The sequence below is a fragment of the Ipomoea triloba genome, chromosome 4, assembly GCF_003576645.1.
Source record: "Ipomoea triloba cultivar NCNSP0323 chromosome 4, ASM357664v1".
In the NCBI taxonomy this organism is placed as follows: domain Eukaryota; kingdom Viridiplantae; phylum Streptophyta; class Magnoliopsida; order Solanales; family Convolvulaceae; genus Ipomoea; species Ipomoea triloba.
This window is the reverse complement of record NC_044919.1, coordinates 8,691,490-8,714,842: the sequence shown is the minus strand read 5'-3', so window position 1 is coordinate 8,714,842 and position 23,353 is coordinate 8,691,490. Positions and strand designations below refer to the sequence as shown.

The window sequence follows — 23,353 nt, the reverse complement described above, 5'->3', positions numbered from 1 at the left end:
ACAAATTTAAATACACATTTAGAAAAAAAAAAAAAAGAAAAAAAAAAGAGAGATCAAGTTCAGTGTATATTTAAATCTATTTTAGTTGGAATGTCCGAGTCAAGTTACTCCGTATTATTTATTTTTTATGATTGCCTGGCATTGATGAGTACATGGCTGCGTGAATCCTTCCCGCTTTGACTTGTGAAGATAGTCCCCACACCATTGATGAATTCAATCCTTCATTTCATGCCTTCAATTCCAAATTCCTCCATCAAAACCCTAAACCTAGCTCAGAATAATTCAAGAAAATGGTATCTTTAGCCACCCATTTCACATCCTTCGTCTTCCTTCTCCCACTGGGAATCCGCCGTCTCCTCTGCTCCTCCTCTCTCTACCTCAAGAACCCCGCCCTCTTCAGATCAAGAATCTGGTATTTCTCTGACCCCAAATGGAAAAACATTGATTTCTACGCTCTCCTCATTGTTCTTCCCCTTGCCTCCTTCTCCCTCGTGTTCCTCTTCTCGGCATTTTCTGTGCACCCCACTTACGGCTTCTCACTGTTGAACCAATCATTAGTCATTTTCCTGTTCTGGGTGCTCATGATCCTCATAATCGCCAAGGAAAGTTTTGATCTTTGTAGTATCCCAGAGGGTTTCTTATTCATATTTGCTGGAATTGCATTTTATATTGAGTTCTTGATGAATGGGAAAGGAATTGTGGGGCTTGGTGGTGATCTGTATGGGGTTTTGGGTATGTTAGCCCTTATTTGTGCTGCTTGTTGCATGTTTTTGGCGATCAGACCAACGGCTTTCCTTGGGGAGTTTTTGCTTTCCTCTGTACTTGTTCTCAAGGGGACTTGGGTTTTGCAAGTGGGGTTATCATTGTTTACTGACACTATTGGGTTTAAAGGGTGTGAGAAAATTACTGAAGATGTGGTTAAAGGGAATGCTGATGTTAAGTGTCCACTTGAGGAGGATAGGTTGAGGGGTTTGGCACTGATGAATTTGTTGTTTGTTGGGCATGTGATTCTGGTCATGATCTTGAGCTTCCTGTTTTTTGGAGTGGCGAATTGGAACCGAAACTTGAGGTCTGGAGAGACTAATGGATCATTGCTAGCTGAAATTAGACCAGAGGGTGTGCAGATGCACCAGCTTTCTGAATTCGAGATAGAATGAGAAGCATTCATTCTTTGTCCTACTTTCATAGACTACTGGTAACTTTCTTTCATCTTGTTCATTCACCATAGGTAGGTCTCTTAGATTTATCCCTTTTTTTTATTTTTATTTTTATTTTTTAATAATCACACATTTCTGGCTTTTGCAACTTTGTATGACATGCAATATAATGAAAAAAGAGTTACTTTTTCCAGTCAATGTGATTGATTTCTCTTGTTGCTGATCCTCGCTAACATGATTTGTTAGAAAGAATATCATAAGTTCTTGAACTTTATTAAATCTATGTGTCTTTGAAACACACACGGGATACTGCAGTGAGTTTTTCAGGCTGTCACAGTTACAGATTCGCAAGCTGCGAGACATCAGAAATGATTGTTTGAAAATATGTTTACACAAACATACTCTAATTACCTTTTGCAGCATGTTGTGCTTCCGTTTTTAATATTTTAATGGCTGTACAATTTCCACATAGTAGACTGTCATGCAAGGGGTGCTCTTCAGGCATGTTCTTTCATCTTTGTAATTGCATAGTAGAAGTCAGTATTTGCAGTTTAACTATTTTAGTAATATTTAGGATTTTGATTTTCATATAATGAAAAGGAAAAGTATAGAACTTCGTTAGATCTTTTTCTAGCTTTTTGGATTGGCTGGAAGAAACCGTTCTGTGGCCATGCCATTCTATGGGGGAGATGGAAGAAGAGTTTTTTTAAAGGAAAAGAAACTGAGATAAAAACCGCCAATTCAGACAGAAATGATCTATTGGATTCAGTTGTTTCGCATTCTGATTGATTTTTACCAAACTTTTTAAACAAACACCCACAATAGACATGATTCTGATTTTATATTTCAAAACAAATCAACCAAATGATCCCCAATTGTTGCTAATAGGATTGCCAGTTTTATGACATAAAAGGGTTCAGAATTACCTCCCGAACTGAGATGGCTATGATTGTTTTTGTCAACTCTGGAAAGAACATATTCAAAGACAATTAGTGAGTATGTCAATCGATAACATAGCTGCAATTGCATATTCATTGGAGAAGCAAAACAGTGGCAATGGAGGTCAACATTTTGAACGCTATCTTATTAAAGTTGACAGAGACACTGAAAGATGTCCCTCTAAAATAGTAACACTATTTTTAATTGTTCGGTAACTCACTGCTGACATGTCTGGCTCATACGGTTAATGTGCTTATTTTGCTGACGGCTAACTGCATCTGCTTTCATAGCCGGATCAGTGCATAACTTCTTTGGAGAAAGAGAGAATCTAGATTTAACCTCAGCTTAACTTTGCCAAGGTGTCATGGAATTCCGTGCATAAAACCTTTGTTGAACTTCAAGGTTTCATCTAGAGCCGAGAGAAGTTCATTCAACAGCAGGTATGAATTAATTGTTTTTTGGTTTTGTTTTTAAAGTTTTGTTATCACTAGCTGCTTTTAAAGTTTGATACCTTGGTATATCCTTACATAATGTATGGAATATTTCTACACACCACACCAGTAGCTTAGCATTGCTTTATTATGGGTTTTGTATCAATCTGCTGCATATTTTCTTTGAAAGGTGGAATCTGAAAATTTACCATTTCCTTAGTCCTTAATTTTTTTTTCCCGTGATTGAACCAATATTTAACTCAACAACCTTGAGGAAGTGAATATCCTTTGTTTTTAGATTGATTGCCTCCGCATCATATAAATTTCCCTTACCATATCTATTGTGTAATGTGAAAGCTGGGAGTGAGAGTAACCAAGTAGAAATTCTAGAGACGGAATTGATGCTGGTGTCAGCCATTGAATCAACTATGAAATTCTTTTTACTATTAATCTTCCATTAAATGTATTCTGCTTTGACGTGTCATAAACTATATAATGTTGATATTGTTCATGGTCTATGCAGTATTTATGTTGAAATGGTACTTGCTGGTTCATGACAATTTTGTCATCATTAACATCTGCTTCTCGTTACTACTATGGCCTTAGGTGAGAAGTTGTGGGTCATGGAGAAAGACCAACTTCTTTCTAGTCTTATTTATTGCTTTCCCTTGTGTGGTAATGAATGGATCGAGGAATTTTATGTTCTATCTGAGGTTATCTATCAATAATGATAGGTAATTCAGTAACTTTATCCTTTGGCTTCATAATGTATCTACATTCTAAAATTTTTGTGTTTTTCAATAATTTAACAATTCTGTGCTTTTAGGTATTTTTCTATGATTTTTTAGGTATTTGATTCAGTAAGCAGAGGTCAGTCACAGAGATCTAAAATCTCTAGAGCACGTTTTTTTTCAAGCATAAAATATCTCATGTGTGCTTCCTCCATCTTGTGTTCTTAATGCCCCAAAAAAGTCACTGTCTATACTTTCCTTAGTTGCCTTCTTTTGTCCTAAAATGGACACATGTATTCGAGCATTATCTTGACCATTTGTTGAATCTTTGGAGTCACTTTATTCTTTTGTTCTTTTACATCATTGAAAAGAATTCTAAACGTGTTTTCAACCACTTCCCTTCCCTGACCTTGAACGAACAAAACTTTTAATGTTGCTGTTATTTGGGTAGAATTTTTGTATCGTTAACCTATATAGATGTGGAAAACTGACAAGAAGCCCTTATGTTGTTATCCTCGGCAGGAGATATATGTTCTGTTTTGCTGACAAAAAGATGTTATACACAAGTGGAAGCTGGAAAACACTTGATCAATCTGATCCTCTAAAGAATCCTAGTGATATAGTTTGAGCAGATAATCTCCTCCGGTTCTGTTGATGCCCTCTCAAATAAAAATGTCATTTGTGGGTTTGTATGTGTAGAGATGCCAGTGACCCTTAGCTTAATGGGTTAAGGGTAGGCCTGTGTAAGATTTGAGATCTCGAAAACAACTCTGTTGATCTCATGCAGAGGAACTAATTCTCGTAGTCTACAAAGAACAGCAAGTTAAGAATATCTAGCATTCTTGGTGCTATGCTTGTATTGCCATAGAGCTCTTTGACTGTCCCTACTTATTTGTCATCTATATCTATATATATATATATTAAAACAGAAGTGCTAGATTTCCCGCTCATTTTAGTCCAAAAATTTTGAAATTGGTCAACATAATATTATATAATAATCTATATATATATATATATATATATAAACAGAAGTGCTAGATTTCCCGTTCATTTTAGTCCAAAAATTTTGAAATCGGTCAACATAATATTATATAATAACTAGTATTTTCACCCGTGCGTTGCACGGAATGAATTTGTTATAATATTTTAAGAAATATTTGAATTTATATACAATTATATAAATTATAACATCGAATATGAGTATGAATAAGTGTATAAATGCAATTATAGTATGAGTCTTCCTTGTATGCAACAAATATCACAAAAATTCAGTGTTATAAAATAAGTGTATAAATGCAATAGGTAGATAATTTACATTATTGCATCATATTCATTAATTTAATTACTTGTCGGTTAGTTATTGCAAGATCTTGAGATACACTTATATTTTGACATTCAGTAAGTATAACTATATTAGAGAAAAAATTTACATGGAAGTAATGGGATAATCAGTTGAGTAATTGTTGGTTGACCGTAGAGCGTTGTGTTGGAGGAAGAAGATGATATATAGTGAAGATGATATTGCCCTTCACTATATATCATATTCTTCCTTCAACACGTTGATATTCTCTAGACAAATAACTGTTGGAAAAAAAAAGCATAAAATGGCATTTTACTAGCAATATTGTGGTACAAATTGTAGGCAATAATATATTTTATTAGGAATTCTATTTTAATTTACAATTGTATTAGGGATAGGAATTGTATTACCATATTTTACAATATTACGCAAACCATAATATTATAGGTCTGTTTTGGGCGGGAAATTAAAACTGAGGATATTGTTTTTCTTAATAGTATAGATTCCTTATAAGAAAATTCTAGCTTTCCTTATCATTCCTTATTTATGGCTAAAATTGATAAAATATTCAAAATATGATTCCATTCCTTATTATACATGGAAATTAATGAAATATTTTACTCAATTCCATTCCTGTATGGATTCCTTAAACGAAATAGTTTAACCTTGCGTATTTTTAATGTATATATATATATATATATATATATATATATATATATATATATATATATATATATATATATATATATTTATTTATTTATTTATTTATTTATTTATTTATTTATTTATTGATTACTATATGATGTATATTATAGTATTCAAAAAAAATATTACTATATTATGTTAATGTACGTAATTAAATTCCTCTAATGATAATATTAAAAAAAATTCAACAATCAAATTACTATATGATGTATATTATAGTATTCCAAAAAATATTACTATATTATGTTAATGTACGTTATTAAATTCCTCTCATGATAATATACCATGCAATTCAATTATGGTTCAAAATATTTTAATCTTGCGTATTTGTTTATTTTATATTCGTAAACAATCAAATTACTATATGACGTATATTATAGTATTCAAAAAAATATATTATATTATGTTAATGTACGTAATTAAATTCCTCTCATGATAATATTAAAAAAAAGTTCCAACAATCAAATTACTATATGATGTATATTATAGTATTCAAAAAAAATATTACTATATTATGTTAATGTACGTAATTAAATTCCTCTAATGATAATATTAAAAAAAAGAGTTCCAACAATCAAATTACTATATGATGTATATTATAGTATTTAAAAAAAATATTACTATATTATGTTAATGTACGTAATTAAATTCCTCTCATGATAATATTCAAAAGTAAATAAAAATTCCAACAATCAAATTACTATATGATGTATATTAAATAAAAATTCCAACAATCAAATTACTATATGATGTATATTATAGTAAAATTCCAACAATCAAATTACTATATGATGTATATTATAGTATTAAAAAAATAACAATCAAATTACTATATGATTTACATTATATTATTAAAAAAATATTACTATATTATGTTAATGTACGTAATTAAATTTCTCTCATGATAATATACCATGCAATTCAATTATGGTATGGTTCAAAATATTTTAATCTTGCGTATTTTTTTATTTTATATTCGCAAATAAATATATATAAAAAATATATCATTATAAAGTTCTAATTAAAACTTTTAAATAACACCAATATTGATTTTTTTTTATTTTTATGTATTAAATAAACATACAATTATATTAAATCGACCTAATTACGTACAACAATTAAAATAATTCTTTTTCAAACTTTTCATGCGCATAAAACTAAACTTCGGTTCAAAATAAAACAAAAATAAATCTCATTGTTATTTATAATTCTATTTTCCATTATTATATTATTATATATATATATAGATCTCTATCCTTTTTAAAGTCATTACATAATAATAATATGATAATTTAATGGAAATAGAATTTATAAAAAAGAAAAATATATACTCTATTAAAATTTAAAAAATTCTAAATCAAAATAGCTATGTCAAATTTAATTTATTCTAATAAGATAAAATTGAAATCTTCTATTCAATTTAGTATTTTTTTTATTATAGATATTTTTAATTTCATTTGTTTTATATTTTGAATTTTAATTAAAATTTTTAAAATTAAAATTATATATATATATATATATATATATATATATATATATATATATATTGCTAAAAAGAGAAAATAATAACTATAATACATATATACATATTGAATTATTGTTGCGTGTCAAAAGTTCACCCAAAAAAAAATTGTTGCATGTCAATTTATTTACTTCATCTAACTTTTAAAACTAACTACAATATTATTACTACTATATATAAATTTCTTCCTGCATAAATGATGTTGGTTTTCAAAGTTTAGAAATGTTAAAGGTAAAATATATAATTATTATGATTTTAACATTTTACTAATAACAAATATAAGCATTATTGCATTAATTTAAAGGTTTTGCATTGTACTACAAATGCTGTAAACAAATTTTATAAAATACCATGAATTATAAAAATTACAAATCTAAAATAATAGTTATTATTTAAATATTATGAGCCCAAAACAAATTAATTTACGTTAATAACATAACTGAAGAAAAATTAACATAAAAATAAACTAATTGAACTAACTTACATTTGCGGAGTTTAAAAAAAATAATGTTATTGGGTAAATGTCTCACATTTAAATATAATGTTATTAAATTAATTGAAATTCACATATTTAAGAATGATTAATCATCTCGAGATCTATCAATTTAAAATGAATAATAATAAGAGATAATAGAACTAAAAGAAATAAACTTTCAATAAGTTAGTTAAAAACATATCATAGATCTACAAATATTAAACCACCAAGTCTATTATGGACCTATTATTTAAATGATGATCTAGAGATGGTTTGATTGTGTACATTTATGGGTTGGAAAATATTTAGAAACAAAACTAAATGGTTTCCAGACATCTATTACTATTTATGATAACAAACCAAATATTAAGGCAAAAACTTGTGTGTGACCGTCTCATGGACTCAATCCGTGAGACGGGTCGTATCTTTAATTAATGAGGTCAAAGATCCGACTCATTAATCAAATATTTGATCCATTAATCAAAGATCCGACCCGTCTTATGGATTGAGAATTGTAAGACAGTCTTACACAAGTGTTACTCAAAGTTTAAAATATCACCATAGTAAATTTTGACACAAAACTCAGATATCAATGTAAAATTTTAAAATAAGAATGTTTTTTCATGCAAGGAAAAAAAATTATATAATATTTATCAATATCTATATAATAATAAAAATTATCCATTTCTCTTTTTATCCATTTATGTAGACATATATTATATTTATAGTATTTTGTACAATATAAAAATATATACACATTTTTTTAAAAGAATTGTGATTACTGGTGTAATTATACACGTTAATTACTACAATGATTACTTATAAAAAAATTATTTTAAAATATATCTAAATTCATACTCTTAATTAAAAATTCAAAAATATTTAAAAAGTTTCTAAATATGTAATATAGTTAGGGACTACATTAATCCATATAAATTTAAAAATTAAATTCTTTTAATTTGTAAATGTAATTTTCTTAATTATAATTAAAAAAATATAAAATATTATTAAAAATAAAATTATAAAATTAACAAAATATGTATTCATAAATATTTATATTTTTAAAAATACATATATACATATACTTGTGCAATATATTAATCATACAAAATTAAAATGCTAATTTTTTAATTTCTAAATTTAATTATTTTAATTATAATATATCAATATAAATTATAATTACAGAAATTATATTATAGAATTTGCATATATACATATTAATAAATATTATTTGTATATACACTGTATTACACAATCATATAAGAAAATGAGTCTAATTAGAGTTTAAAATCACATATATAAAATTTATAATTTATATTTTTTTAATTTCTAAGTATAATTTTCTTAGTTATTATTCATATTGTTAGAATTATAATATATATGAAATAGGATTAGGAATAATTCAATTTAATTATGTATATTTTTCTCTATAAATTTATATAAATATGTACATGATTAGAGATTATATTAATCATATACTTCCTCTGTCCCATTTTACGTGTCTTACTTTCCTTTTAAGTTTGTCCCAAAATAGTGTCCTCTTTCTAAAATTGAGCATAACTATCATTCTACATTTCCCAAATTACCCTTTTGACTTTTCAACTTTTTAGACCATTGATGAGGTAAGTACAATTATACTGTGTACAAATAATACCTACTTTTGAAGGGCAAAATTAGAAAGTTAGTATCATTTGTATGCTAAAAGTAAATGGGACAAACAATTAGGGACGGAAGGAGTAAAATTTTAATTTTGTATGCTATGATAATAGATACTTGACCAAATATATGAAAATTCAACTATATTATTATATTGTACATTTTAATATATTTATATTTTTAAATTTTTTATTTAAATTCATAATAACAAAAATTTTTCCGTGCACGGCTAAAGCTTTACATTGAAGTAGATATAGATAGTTATTAATGTTCCATGGTATGTGTAAGTGACATGTGGATGGATATAAAGCATGTGGCTACAAAGCATCAAATACCATCTTTTTCAAACAGAATTTGGCCAGAAAAAGAAACCCAAAAAAAAAAAAAAAAAAAAAAAAGCCTATCCCTATACAAGAACAGCATTATTTCATATTGTGGGTTATCATTATAATCTATACCGCACTAGTTTTGGTTTAAAGGGCAACAGAACTGACCATCTGTTTAAACTCTGGGATATATAGGAAACGACGATTCAAAATGAGATGTACTTGGGACATTAAATAACCGCTTGCAAGCTCGAGGATTAGGGTAACTTAGCCTGTGAAGTGCCTCTTCCGGGTGTTGTTGGTTTAATGTCTGGTTTTGTAAACCAGGTGGAATACAGAAATTGCTTGTTGGGACCTACATGGTTGCATATAAGCTTAAGCTTTTGTCTTTCCCTCATCCATCTTAGCACTATCTTCATGTGCCTTTTGCTTGTTAATCCTCGGACTCCAACTTCCTGGGTTTTGTAAACCGAATAACAAGTCAGTTAAGTGTCACCTACATTTCACGATATTTGGAAGCAACATGTTCAAGCAATGAGGTCTTTCATATGCCGGCAGTAAATGGCGTAAGGCACATCACAGAAACTAATCAATCAAAATTCCTAAGCAAAGCAGTTACCGCATTACATAAACCTCTTAACTAGAGATTCTGTGTTTTTCTTTTTAATCAAATATGCTATAACTCCAAAACTTCACCATTAGCATACAACAAATTTAGAAACCATTAGTGTAGCATATGATAATCTTTTTCCAACAGTACAACTACAGCATTCTCCAAATTTAGAAGAAAAAAAAACACTATTTTATGATGATATAAAGACTTCTTTTTCCTCAGATGGCACACTAGTTGAATTAGTAAGCATTGGATTAGAATAATTAATTTTTTTTAAAAAATGATAAAAGAGCAAGTTTTCTATAAATAATTAAATATATAGTAAATTTAAAATTTTGAGGAAATGCAATTGGTGATTGATTACCTTTACGCGTTCCCAGGTATCAGCAATGCTGAGAGGACCATGCTCCTTCAAAATGTCAAAAATAACCCTTGTGATAGTCTGTGTCTGCTCTGGTGGGGTTTTCAGCTCTATCGGTTTCATCTTTGGCTTTGGCTTCCTCCCCACCATGTACCTTATTGCTGTCCCAAACATGATAGCTCCTCTCCTGATCTTAGAAAATCAATGTCCGGCTTTAGTTTTTGGTGAAGCTTGACTTTACACGTATTGACAATTATAACCTTGCATTTGCACAAATTTACCAAATTAACCAACAGAATAAACATAAAACCATTATATCATTAGGAGTATTGCTGATAAATCTATAGGAGATTTGCTTCGTACGAGTGGAGTAGCAAGCAACTAGCACCACATGGTCTGCAGTTTACTTGAATAAAATTAAGACATCATGCTTAAGATGACAGACACCACACAAAACATAGACAAAATAAAAGATTTATGTACAAGCTAAGGTAATTGATATGAGACCAAGATGGGACAACCTTGTTTATTTATATTGTATGAGGATGAAATATTTGGAAAAAAAAAATTGTAGGTAGAACTAACTGACTTCTTATTTGCTTTTGAACATTTATGCTTCTTGAATAAACATGCATTTCACAGTTAAGTGTTCATTAAAAGAACACATTCAACCAGACATAATTATTAATTAAGGCATTTGGCAATAGAAATGTAAAAAGTGTCATGGCTATATGATAGCTTGGCAACTGCCTGTGTGTTACATTTCATATATTTGAACTAAAATGCATGATTGGATACTAAACTTATTCTCAGTATTTTCAGAAATGCAGAACTAGTATTTTGCAAAGTAAAAATCTTGGCTCTCATCTTGCTGCTGTAGAACAAAGGATTACTACAGTAAATGATGCAGTTGGAGAAAATTTAAACAAACAGCAACCCTTATAGGATACATACCTGGTGGAAACTGATCAAGGTCAAGTCAGAAAAACAAAAATTATAGTAGATCCTTTTGTTATAAATGTCTAAAGGCTCTTGATAGTCTAAACATTATCATAACCCATTGAAGGGATTCCTTGAAGTCATAGTGCTTAAAATTCCTCCTCTTTAACTGTAGAGGCACCAATCTTTCTACCATTACGAATGTGGCATAAGCCACTAAAAGATCAGTGTTTTCTTTAACGTGTTAAAACTTTATTCACACTGAATTGGACAGAAATGCTTAACCATATATGAACTGCAACATTTCAAGCCTTCAAGGACAAGACACAGAGAACTATTTGTAGTCACCATACTCAGAAACATAGCCTGCCAATCACATGCATATTAAAAGATCATATGAAAAGCCCTAACTTTATGGAACTTAGATAAACTACTGGATGACAAACTCCAAAGTAAAAGACGAGAAAAGACAGACAAACTGCTAACTTTTTTAACGAAGTAGAGCAATGTCAATGAGGCAAGTACAAAGCATCTACCAATAGTAACCGCAAGGTGCAGAGACAAGAATAAAGTTGAGTAGGGGCGAAGTTCAAGCAATTCAAAAATGTCTATGACAAAATATCAAACACCGATAAAACGGTTTGGATACATAATACATTATAAATTACAACAAACAATTAACAATTCACCAATTCACAATTCAGTAATTAGACTACACACATCTTTTGAGTAACAAATGACCAAGAGGAAGTAAATTGCCAGTATAATTATATAATCATATACATATGTAGTCCACCTTAAGTTATATCAAAATAAACCTAACTTCATATCTGAAGCAAAATCAAGCAAATGTATCATCAAACAATGGTTTATTTGCATAGATAATAACACGAGATTATCATACGAAGGGGGAAGAACCAAAGAAGATTAGCTAGGTGCATATTCTAGTATCATAACAAAATCCTGTCTGTTCTGGCTGTCAATTGAGAAAGCAATTAAGCGATGGCAAAGCAATATCGTTGCAATTCTTAGAGGGACCAAAATACCCTAACAGTCTTCAAGAATCAATTTTTAACCAGGAATTTAGGGTTAAGGATTTGATCATTCGAACCTGAGGAGGCGGTCGACTGACGACTCACGAGTGGACAACGGTCGACAGAGCTTCTGACCGAAAGCTTGAGGCGAAGGCGGCGGAGGTGCGGGCTATGGCGCACAGGCAGTAATGCAGTCTGCTACTGCTTGGTGAAGAATGAAGAGTGAAGTTTGCGATTGCAGAAGGGTGAAACAAGTCGTGGCGAAGAACAGAGGAAGACAGAGAGGGCTCACTGGCTCAGACCTCTGGGTTAAAATGGTCATTCCGATAGCCACCTTATTCATTTTCCGTAGGCGTCAATTTTTTGTTGGAAAAGATGAAAATGACTTATATAAAGTATTTTTTGGAAAATGTGTCATTTTTTCAGAAAATAGTTTCATTTTTAGTGTATGAATATATTATGAAAAATAGCGTCAAAGACCTTGTGGTCTAGTGGTACCTAGTGTCCCAGTTATGGGAGTCAGTAGTATTCAAAAATTAAAAAAAAAATATTATGAAAAATAGTTTTGTGTGTTTGGTTCATTTTCTGGAAAATTAGTAGAATTATATACTATTATTTTATTATTTTATTTAAAATATTAAAATATTTATAATTTATAATAATATTAAAAATAATATTTTTAATTAAAAAAAAAACTCCCCGTTTCCGGCTGAAACCAATCTCCCCGCCGCTCTGGTTTCTGCAGTGATAAACCAGAGCACTTTGGTTTCCGGCGAAAACTATGGTATAGTTTTCCCATAGTTTTCGCTGGAAACATTCGGCTTGTGAGAGGCGGAAAATGACTTCTGCCTAAATTACATATTCCTCCATTTTGGACTTATTCAATTACATATTTTTCCTTTTTAGTGTCATACTACTATGTTACAAATCTATTATAAATATAAGAAATTTGACCTTCCCATCATTACACATTCTTTATCAAAATATTCAAATACATAATTACTTTTTCATATATAATCTGATTTGTAATTTGATTAGATCTGCAATGATGTATATATTATATATGTGTATGCCTTATGCGTGTGTATATATATTAGGTATCTATAGTATATAGGAAGGATATATTAGACATTTTAAAAAGTGTCATGGGAAATTGTAAACCAACAAAATTGTGTTCCCATCAAATATATTCTTGGGAAACATTTTTTTCATGAATTTAATTGATGAGAAAGTACCAAACGGCCTCTTAGGAGTTTGTTTGAAAACTTGAAAACTATTTATCAAAAAATGACTCATTTTCTAAATAAGAATTTAATTTTTTACTATTTGGTTGATGGTCAGAAAATTATCTCTTTTTTTTTCCTGTTTGGTTGAAAGTTAATAAATTGTATTTTTTCTTTTTGGTTCATTTTTTTTTTGAAAATGAACATATTATTTGTTATATTATAATAATAATAATGATAATGATAATAATAATAATAATAATAATAATAATAATAATAATAAGGTGGTGGTAGTGGTAATAACAATCCAGAAACTAGTTTGAAAAGAAAAAGAAAAAGAAAAAGAAAAAAGATGTGAGATAAGAAAAATAAAGAAGTCAAAAAATGTCTTCCGACTAAAAATCTAGGAAGACATTTTCTTGTCAAATTGAAAAAAAAAAAATTGTTGATCATAATGAATATTTTCTTTTGACTTTATTTTTCTTGAATACTCAAACACAAACAAAAAAATCTAGAAAATGATTGTAAGTCAATTTTTGGATTTTTAAATGGACTCTTAATATTTATATATAGTGAGCATAGCTTACTTTAGTATGCAGTGTGCATATATAGAATTGTACTTTTGTATTGATATTGCTATGTGGGCACCGGTAGAACGCAAGTGTTTGCTTTTATCATGTGGCATGTTATTCATATTTGCAAAGCGTAATAGATGGACCATATGTTACTATCATGTGGTTATCATTTGTATTTATATATGTTGTTTTTAATCATTTATAGTTACTTATCATGTGTTGCTTTTATCCACTATTTTGTGCAGTTACTTATTGAATATAGTAAAAGTATAATTTAGGCTTGCTTTCAAACTATGTTATTACCATTATGTGATATATGAGATAAATCAAAATTTACACTTAAATGTTACATGGTGGGGCAATTAATAAGCTTAGTTGACCTATATATGTTGGGTTAGATTGCTTTCTCTAAGAGCATTGATCATGATGAATTTGGCTAAATAGTGATTCCTTAATTAATTTGATATGACCTTGAAAAGGGTTTTTCATAAACTATTTTCTTTCACTCATTAAAGAATGGGGTTCCCATACAAGAAAATAAGGGACGAGTCTGGTGAGAGAGGTGAGTCTTCTCCTTCCAGTCGTCAAAAAGCTAGCGCGCATATATAAAGAAATAAAGTAAGTAGAAGTAGTAGTCTCAGGCTATGTTTGGCAAACCTAGCTGAAAAGGTAGCTAAAAGTTGAAAAGTAGTTGAAAACTGAAAAGTTATAAGCTCGAAGCTGAAATCTGAAGAGCTAATAAGTTAGTTGTTATGCTTAAAAGTGTTTGGTAAAATTAGTTTTTTGATAAGCTGATAAATGTAAAAATACTAAAAAAGACATCTTCGTACAATTTAAATAGTTTTAAATTTAAATAGGTTTGTTTATATATTAAAATATAAAATAGTGAAATCAATATATTTTAATAAAATATAAAGTAAGAGCAAATATTTGAAAACATATATATAAAGTAAAACAAAATGTTTATAATTCATAAGATTAGTTCATACAAAAATCAATGTTCAAACACAAATGTCAAATTGAAATTACAACCAAACATATTAAAGAGAAAAAGTCCAAAAGGTTTAGCCAAAAATGTTTTAATTGGAAAGGGTAAATGATGTCATTTCTTTAAAATAATAAGGTTAAAGATGGAAAAAAAAGTTAGGAAGCTACTAGCTTATTTTGAAACGCTACCTAAGGTATCGTTTAAAAATAAGCTCCTATTTTAAACTACTAGCTTATTTTAGTAACATTACCAAACAGAGCTTATAGCTTATTAGTAGCTTAAAATAAACTCTGCCAAACAGAGTCTCAGTAGTATACGTGGTAGATATAGCTTAACCCCTATTCTATGGAAACTCGCTTAGCATAGTTATTCTATATATAGGGGGAAACTGACAGAGTTAGGACTTAGGGTACAATGACATCATTTTGAGCTAAGTATTATGCATTTTCATAGTCTACATTAAGAAAACAACATAACTCTTTTATCTTGGAGAATCCTTAGACTCACATAAAGCCATGAGTTTATTACCGAAATGGTCCCCCGACTATTGCAAAATTACCAATTTGGTCATCGACAATTATTCGTACCCAATTAAGTCCCTCGACTTTGATAATTTTAACCAATTTGGTCCTCCGTTTATTTTGCCGTTAAAATTGGGACCAAATTGGTAATTTTGCTATAGTCAAGGGACCAAATTGGTAATTTTTCTATAGTCAAGTGACCAAATTGGTAGTTAATTTTTCACTGAAATAGTCCATTGACTATAGAAAAATTACCAATTTGGTCCCTTGACTATAGCAAAATTACTAATTTGGTCCCAATTTTAATGGTAAAATAAACAGATGACCAAATTGGTTAAAATTTTCAAAGTCGAGGGACTTAATTAGGTACGAAAAATTGTCGAGGACCAAATTGGCAATTTCGCAATAGTCGAGGGACCATTTCGGTAATAAACTCTAAAGCCATGATGGTTTTTGTTGGATTTATGATAATTCAATAGCAACTTTAACTGTGGTTGGAAAGAGGTGACGTAAGGAAATAGCATGCCATGATGCACGATTGGGAACTAGAAGACTTTAAGGCAAAATGTATGTAAAGATTAAAGGTTTGTTATTAGTGCACACCAAAACCATATAGAGCTATGAAGAAAGAAAATTCAAATAAAGTGTAATCAAAATAATAATTTAAAAAAGCTTTGGAGTTACTACCAAGAAATTAAAAAAACAAAACTCTATAACAACTTGGTGAAACTTACACTGAAGTGTGTAGATAGAAGAGATTTCTTGGATTTTACAAGTGTTGGGATTGATATAGGCGATGTTTCAAATATTATGACTAATATTGAGCTCAAATATTATGACTAATATTGAGCGTAGATGAAACTCACTTAAAGCCTGAAATATGAATTTACTTCTTACTACAATTGGAATTGATGCTAATGAATTTAACCTACCATGTTGCATATGCTATGGTTGAGGGTGACAAATATTTAATGTTATTTGTTTATGATAAATATTTAATTAGTGATGGATTTAATTAACCCGGGTAGCCCGAATCAATAAACCCGATAAGATTATAGGGGGTATGACAAGTAATGGATCAAAGTGTACCTCAGAGGTATTTTATATATTGAATAAAAGATAAAGCTATTACAAGATCGTGTAGTAATAGGACAAGAATGTCGTTAGGACAAAGTAGATGAAGATGTCTCAATATGACAATGTTGCATGCTTTTATACTAATCCTAGGCCCAACCGCTCGGAGAGAACCACTCTAACGGCCTAGGACCGCGTCTTGCGCCGAGAAGACCGCGTCAAGCCGGGACCCGAGCCCGGGGCTCGGCCAAGACGACCCCGGGATCGACTCATGGGCCGGGGTTAGCCCATGAGGTCGACCTCGAGGGGTCAACTTGGGCCCAATACGGCCCAGCTGGGTGGGCCCCGGTCGGCCCCTTATTTCCGCTCCGGGGTTGACCCGTGGTAGACTCGGGTAGTATTTATCCATCAATTAGTTTGCCTGAAAAATCGATGGCATAATGAATGTTTTATACAAATACACACACATATATAATGTTGGTCCAATTATTTTTAAGATGAATGATTCATATTATTTTGATTTTAATATTTAAAAAAGAAATATTTTTCATACTTTATCCTCTATTATATCATTTATTTTTCATAAACACCTCTGCATTTCGTCAGTGTAAACTTTAGTAACGGAATATTCCGTCTAACTATTTATTATTCTTAACTTACTCATTGATTTCCCGAAAGGTCTTAGGTTCAAACCACATCATAGTTAACATAATTGTTGAACATATACTATGAATATGTTAGAGCGTATTAAAAAATACAATATAACATTTAATATGAGCTTTGGTCAATTAATTACCCATACTATATACCTAGCACTCAAATTTGAGCATCAAAGACTATAAATAAGGAATCTTGAATTTTTTTAAAAACAAATCTATGTTAAAGTTGTTTTTTTTTTCTAACTTATATAGAACAAAACTCAATATCTTAATTATGCTTTTGCGATATTGCAAATAATTTAGGTCATTATGATATTAATATTTTTTATCTGTATTCTATAATGATACAGTTATATGTTACTTTACAAATATTGTACTATTACTTTTTAACGGATAAAATTATTCTTACATCATTAAAATCAAATACTCCGTATAATTTCTCTCTCTCTCTCTATATATATATAAGTATCATTTACATATTTACCTAAAAAAACCTTATATAATAAAACTCACAAAAACCAAGCAAACAACGCGTTAGATTTTAACGATAACATGTCGGTGGTTGGTCCTGTCTTCCCCGTCGTTTCCAATCCAAGCAAACAACTGCTGAACTGCATGCCATGGCCCATGGCTAATTGGCTATGAATTTGCCTCTATTTTATTCCTTTAAAAAAAAAACCCCCAATTTATTGTTTTAATTACTTATCAATAATGCAAATTACACAATTAACCCTGAATAAGTGGCTAAATGCCACATAGAAGTCAACTTTAGTGCCACATTAATACATTATCTAAAAATGTTACATTATACTTCTAATCAACTGTAAAAAAATGTCAATTACATTATTTTACAAAATGACTTTTGCGTTTAGAGTTTAATTACACTAACAAATCTAATTTAATGAGTTATTTGACAATTTTTTCATAATTGCTATAAATTTTAAGTCTTGTCATTGTGAACATTTTGAATTTATAATGAATGTTTAATACAAATACATACATTTTAATAAAACAAATTGCTAACCTAGCTCTAGTAAGTTCAATGTGATAAACATTAATGTTTTTTTTTTTTTTTGGTGATTACCTATTAGAGGTAATTTTTTTAAAGGTAATTAAAGTGAAAGACCTTGTGGTTAAGTGACACCCAGTGTACATTTCTATATGGAAGGGAGTGAGTTCGAGTCTCTGTGGAGGCATCTGTTGACTCAATATTTTCAAACAAATATTTTCTTGTTTGTTTAATGATAAATATTTAATTATATTTGACCAATATGCCAAGATAACGTATATATGAATATTAACAATAATTGAGTGAGTTTTTTGAAAACCAACAAGCATATTATTAAACCAAAGCATGAAGAAAATGAGGGAAAACACCTTCTCAACTCATACCACAATACTGGAACCAATCACCTTAGTCAAAGCATGGACGATCTGGTTCGCTAATCCAAGGACATACCGAAAAACACAAGATGACAACGAACAACTAAGAGTTTTGCAATACAAAATAGAGTCTAAATAAGATCTATCCAACCTCTCGCTAATTACATCTTGAACCAGATTGAGACAATCAGACTGAACACAAACTTCCATCACTTCTCTTGATTTAACCATGCGAGAGCTTCATTACAAGTCATAGCTTTAGTCAGTAATTGAGTGAGTTTATTTAAGAGAGTCTCTTAAATGAGAAATTTATAATGATTTGACATTCATTTAATTACTCTGATTACTAAAAATAGTGAAGAGTTAGATTCAAAAGAAATTATACTTATTTTGAGTATATATTAAACTGGAATTTATTCCTAATAGCAAATTAGAAATTACTCCGTAATAGATTTATAATTAGCAAAGTATAATTGTAAAGTATTTAGCAATGCCACCACTCACACAGTACGCGCACTTCCTGCGTCTCTTGAGTTCTGAGCTCTGTGATTCCCTTCTAGAAACCAATTACAGGGTCTTAGATCTCTCTCCCTCTTTCAGAACTAAAGAAATAGAAAATCTTGACATATTTAGATTTCTTCTGTTATATTCAATTTAGTATCCAACTATCCATTTGATTTTCTAGTGCTAACCCGGTTTTTCAAGAATGCTTATGTTGTTTACTCATTATAATCCACTTGGGTTTCTGAGTCTTTGAGGAGATTATCCACCTTATTTTAGGGATTGCAGAGGCGTTGACCTTTTGGGAGAAGATGATGCATCAATTCTTCAAAGTCAGCGCAAAAGTTTGAGTCTTTCTTTCTTTTACGCTTTCTTTTTTCAGGCACAGCGGTGATTATATATTTATATCTTCTGAGTGTTTTCAGGATTTGGTTCAGATAGGTTTCTAGATTTTGCCTGAAATTTGGTAGATTGAGCAGTAGAGATTGCAAAGTCGTAATCTTTCTGAGATTGTGGTTTGTAATACAACTGTTTGATGTATTTCCTGAGAGGAGTGTCTTGATTTTGTGTTGAAAAACTCTGGGGTTGTTGAAGCTGGTTGTACTTTGAGCTGAAAGGATTGTGACTGTACATTTGGCAATGGATATGGATGATAATGAGTTGAACCTGGGTAAAAATAAGCTTGTGGAAGGAATGGAATCTCAAAAAGATGTATTGAATGGGGAGAAAGAAGATGAAGATGAATCAAAGTCCTTGCTGCCATCTAAGAGAGGTGGATTATTGAAAAAGCCTGTAAATCCCAAGCTAAAAGTGCAGTGGAATGATAGAAATGGGGATAAGCTTGCTGAGATCTTGGAATTCCAACCAAGGTATTTTATGTTAGTTTCTTTGGTTTCATGCTGTCCTGATGCTTAATAAGTAGTAGATGTGGTTGTCCATTTAAATTTCGTTCTCGAGGATCTTATTAGTTGGAGTTTGCAATATAATGTAAGCTTTAATGTTTTCACTGTGGATAGTTGGTATTTAAACTATCCATTTTGTTATGTGAGAAAGCAGTAGACTCAAGTGCATTGTATAGTTATTGAGCCTGGGATTCGAAGAAGATCTGGTTTTAAGAATTCGAAATAATTGTAGTCTGCTATTTGTAAGTCCGGCAAAACTTCAAAACTCAATATTTGTCAACAAAAGTAATAAAATATTCAAATAACGAGTTAACGACTGCCCTGTATCCCGGGTTCCATTGCTGATTCTGTGTGATAGCATAATGTAGATCACCGTTTCTGATGGATGATAGTGGTACAAGTAGAACCTGAAGGGTTGGGTCATGGTTTTATAGATGGATAGAAATATATAATCACGTATAATAAACTGAAGATTTAAGATTTGGCCCTTTACTATTCTTAGTTAAAAACCATAGATGTGAAATGGTGGTTCTGTAGATCTGTGTCTTATCTGCGTAGATACTAGGATCTTTTATTTCAGGTATCTAGACACTAATTTACAAAGAAAGCTCTTTTGAGAACCAAGACAAGCACAATGTTAAATCTTCTTGCTAGCTTTTTATTTATTTTTTAATATATTATGATGGCCCCACTTAAGTTGTGTTTTTACATTCAAAATCTTATTTAAATTTCCATACCGCTCATTATCCCTTCCAAATATAGCAGTGCCAAGCAGATACTTGCATTTATGAGCCTTTTGGAAATCTATGTCAGTACTTGGGTTAGAAAATATTTGATCGAGAGAGAGAGCGAGACTTCAATACCTTGCTTCCCTTCTTTAGAGATGAGCGCAATGATTGACGCAAGCATGCTTTAGAAATTAGAACTAAGTAGATAATTTCTCTGTCCTACAACGGCTTACCTAATGGGAGTTTTTGTTTGGATGCAGTGAAACAAGCGACTCGGAAGAAGAGGAATCGGACTCTTGTATGTGTAGAGTAATGTAGTTCTTATCATTTGTTACACGATTGAGCTAATTTTCCCATGAAGTTACCCAAGCCAGAGGGGTAATTGCCTTGATTCTCTAATCAAATTACAAGTGACAGTAATAGCAGATTCTTGCAAAAGCATATCATTTATCGTTTTGGTTCACGTGGCCAACCAAAACTACTTTCTTTATAGAAAATAGATCATAGGACTTGCTGTGTCATATGTAACATACTGAGTCTACACTCTTGACATCATTGTATTTTACTGAATAACAGTGTATATGTACTCTTATGATTAATAAGAGACCACTGTCCCTGATTGTTGTGTACGATGAAGTGCCATCGCTTTTGTTTCTATAACTGTCTCTGCATGCATATAAACAAACTGTCTTTTGCCCAACAACCTTTTCTTAATGTTTTTTTTTTTTGTTGTGTTGTTTTAATGCTGGTTATTCTGTCTCTACATAGTTTTTGTGTGAAATGTAACCAAGGTGTGCTTTAGATGTTTATCTTGGCCTTAGTTGCAACTCAATGTTGGTTGATGCAGTTAGGTGAACTGTGACTTTTTGGCCTGTTAGTAATGAATGAAACATAGAGGGCATTTTGTTAGTGCTTCAATGGCTTGTCTCACAAAAACACCTAATATGTAAAGATTTATAAACACATATACTGGCTTGGAGCTGCAAAACACTCATCAGAGATCTCTCTTTCTTGTACATGAAGAACTGGAAATCTCTTATTTTCCGTGCACTCGGTATATGAATACAAACAACATCAGATACATTTGCAGACAACATACAGAAGTCCCTGGTAACATTCTATCCCAAAGGAATTGGTAAATGGAGTACGAAAGAATTGGAAATGAAAGAAAAGCAGTATGGAGAGCAGACCACGAGAAAATAGCACCCAGGTTCCCTTCTTTGTAGTCTACATTTGTGTTTTTTGCTCAGCAGCTTGCCCATTTTTGCAGGGACACTGCTCCTGATGGCGGTTTATTCTCGGACCATATCAACCAATTCGAGAGACTGGCGTCAACTTGAAGGTCACGCGATGGAGGCTGGAAGTCACTCACATTGCGCTTATTGCACAGAGATAGAGGATCTGAAGGTGACTTTGCAATTGCAGGTTTGTGATCTTCTTCTTGCTCGAGTCTGATGTTCTCCTTTTGATTCTTGACTTGTGTTCGTTCTCGTTCTCGTGCTTTAACTGCTTTCCATTGAGTGAGGTTTTCAACTGGATTTAGCACAGAATTCACATACTGACTTCTATTTCTAGTGTTCCGGTTCGATTCACATGAATCAGACAACAGAACTCTGCTCTTCGGTTCATCTCCACCTGACACCGCAGCTGTGTTTTCTGTTTTCTGTTTTAACATATGATGATTGTCTTCATTATCGTCACGAGTATAATCTTCATCATCACCGTCATAATCATCAATATCCTCATCATCTTCGAGATCACTCTCCTCGAGCTGTATCTCATCCTCCTCATCAAAACTCTCCCTGCAATTATAGTACCTATAGTCTGAAGGGTATTCACACTTGGGTTTCTCTTCATCATCATCTTCAATCTCCTCTTGATGCAAAGGCTCATATGTCTTCACATTCAAATTAAAGCTCACTTTCTTCTTGACCTTTACAGCCAGTGATTCTTTACTTACAGAACCATCACTTCTGCAAAAACCATAGAAAACCCAGAATTTCTTACTAATCTTTTACAGCATTTGAAGATAAAGACACAACATCAAGATCCAAGAACTAGTACCTAGTTTCGGAATCCGGTTCCTCGGGTTTCTCAGAATCTAGAGGCACATACCTCCCCTGCACCTGAAGCGAATGGGGTCATGAACAGACAGAACAAAACTAGCAGAAAACAGAAAAAACAGACATTTTTTTTTGTTTTCTTGATTCGTACGTACCTGGTGTGTGGGCTGAGTTTTGTTGCGGGGCTTACGGCGTCTTTGTTTCTTGGTGAGACCAAAACATGCGAGGAAACAGACCATGGTGAAGAGGAATGAATGAATGTTGGTGAGGGGAATGAATAGTTTTGAATGAAAAGAAAGGGGGTTTTTGGGTTTCGGGGATTTCAAGGTTGTAGGAATAGGAATGCCTCCAACGGTACTTCAAAGTTGAAAAGCTAACGTTGGGGGTAATGGTTTGTGTGTTGTCTTGTGCACATTAATAACGGCTGGGGTCCAAACTATGCTTTTGCTGAGTATTTTATTTATATTTTTCAAATTTTGGGATCCACTTCTCTCTCTCTCTCTCTCTCACTCTGCAATCTGTCAACTTTTTTTTTTTTTTTTTTTAA

General features: G+C 31.2%; 4 protein-coding genes across 5 annotated transcripts; 2 read left to right on the top strand and 2 right to left on the bottom strand.

Annotated features, from left to right (window-relative positions):
• The first annotated feature begins 126 nt into the window (after positions 1–126).
• Positions 127–4,121, top strand: LOC116017377. 2 transcript variants are annotated; one of them, XM_031257955.1, is made up of 3 exons: positions 127–2,536; positions 3,051–3,133; positions 3,781–4,121. In XM_031257955.1, the coding sequence occupies exon 1, from the start codon at positions 291–293 to the stop codon at positions 1,155–1,157; it is 867 nt and encodes a 288-aa protein (XP_031113815.1). In that variant the 5' UTR covers positions 127–290; the 3' UTR covers positions 1,158–2,536; positions 3,051–3,133; positions 3,781–4,121. The 2 variants fall into 2 exon arrangements, with proteins under 2 accessions (XP_031113815.1, XP_031113816.1); XM_031257956.1 differs by lacking the exon at positions 3,051–3,133.
• Positions 4,122–9,198: 5,077 nt separating this feature from the next.
• LOC116015273 lies at positions 9,199–12,481 on the bottom strand. Its single transcript, XM_031255304.1, has 3 exons — positions 12,267–12,481; positions 10,220–10,476; positions 9,199–9,697 (listed from the first exon to the last, which is right to left on the bottom strand). Exons 2-3 carry the CDS (start codon positions 10,388–10,390, stop codon positions 9,500–9,502), a joined length of 369 nt encoding a protein of 122 aa, XP_031111164.1. The 5' UTR covers positions 10,391–10,476; positions 12,267–12,481; the 3' UTR covers positions 9,199–9,499.
• A 6,631-nt stretch (positions 12,482–19,112) lies between these two features.
• LOC116014970 lies at positions 19,113–21,372 on the top strand. Its single transcript, XM_031254944.1, has 2 exons — positions 19,113–19,982; positions 21,004–21,372. Exons 1-2 carry the CDS (start codon positions 19,753–19,755, stop codon positions 21,059–21,061), a joined length of 288 nt encoding a protein of 95 aa, XP_031110804.1. The 5' UTR covers positions 19,113–19,752; the 3' UTR covers positions 21,062–21,372.
• A 293-nt stretch (positions 21,373–21,665) lies between these two features.
• Positions 21,666–23,172, bottom strand: LOC116015656 (rRNA biogenesis protein rrp36-like). Its single transcript, XM_031255794.1, has 3 exons — positions 22,962–23,172; positions 22,808–22,869; positions 21,666–22,716 (listed from the first exon to the last, which is right to left on the bottom strand). Exons 1-3 carry the CDS (start codon positions 23,043–23,045, stop codon positions 21,990–21,992), a joined length of 873 nt encoding a protein of 290 aa, XP_031111654.1. The 5' UTR covers positions 23,046–23,172; the 3' UTR covers positions 21,666–21,989.
• Between the last annotated feature and the right edge of the window lie 181 nt (positions 23,173–23,353).

Excerpts from the sequence above, each read along its gene's own strand:
- LOC116017377 (XM_031257956.1), top strand. The coding sequence starts at position 291 with ATGGTATCTTTAGCCACCCATTTCACATCCTTCGTCTTCCTTCTCCCA.
- LOC116014970 (XM_031254944.1), top strand. The coding sequence starts at position 19,753 with ATGGATATGGATGATAATGAGTTGAACCTGGGTAAAAATAAGCTTGTG. Across the intron at positions 19,983-21,003 it reads ATCTTGGAATTCCAACCAAG|TGAAACAAGCGACTCGGAAG; the intron begins GTATTTTATGTT and ends GTTTGGATGCAG.
- LOC116015273 (XM_031255304.1), bottom strand. The coding sequence starts at position 10,390 with ATGTTTGGGACAGCAATAAGGTACATGGTGGGGAGGAAGCCAAAGCCA. Across the intron at positions 9,698-10,219 it reads ATACCTGGGAACGCGTAAAG|GAAGTTGGAGTCCGAGGATT; the intron begins GTAATCAATCAC and ends TACAAAACCCAG.
- LOC116015656 (XM_031255794.1), bottom strand. The coding sequence starts at position 23,045 with ATGGTCTGTTTCCTCGCATGTTTTGGTCTCACCAAGAAACAAAGACGC. Across the intron at positions 22,870-22,961 it reads AAACTCAGCCCACACACCAG|GTGCAGGGGAGGTATGTGCC; the intron begins GTACGTACGAAT and ends CATTCGCTTCAG. Across the intron at positions 22,717-22,807 it reads GAACCGGATTCCGAAACTAG|AAGTGATGGTTCTGTAAGTA; the intron begins GTACTAGTTCTT and ends TGGTTTTTGCAG.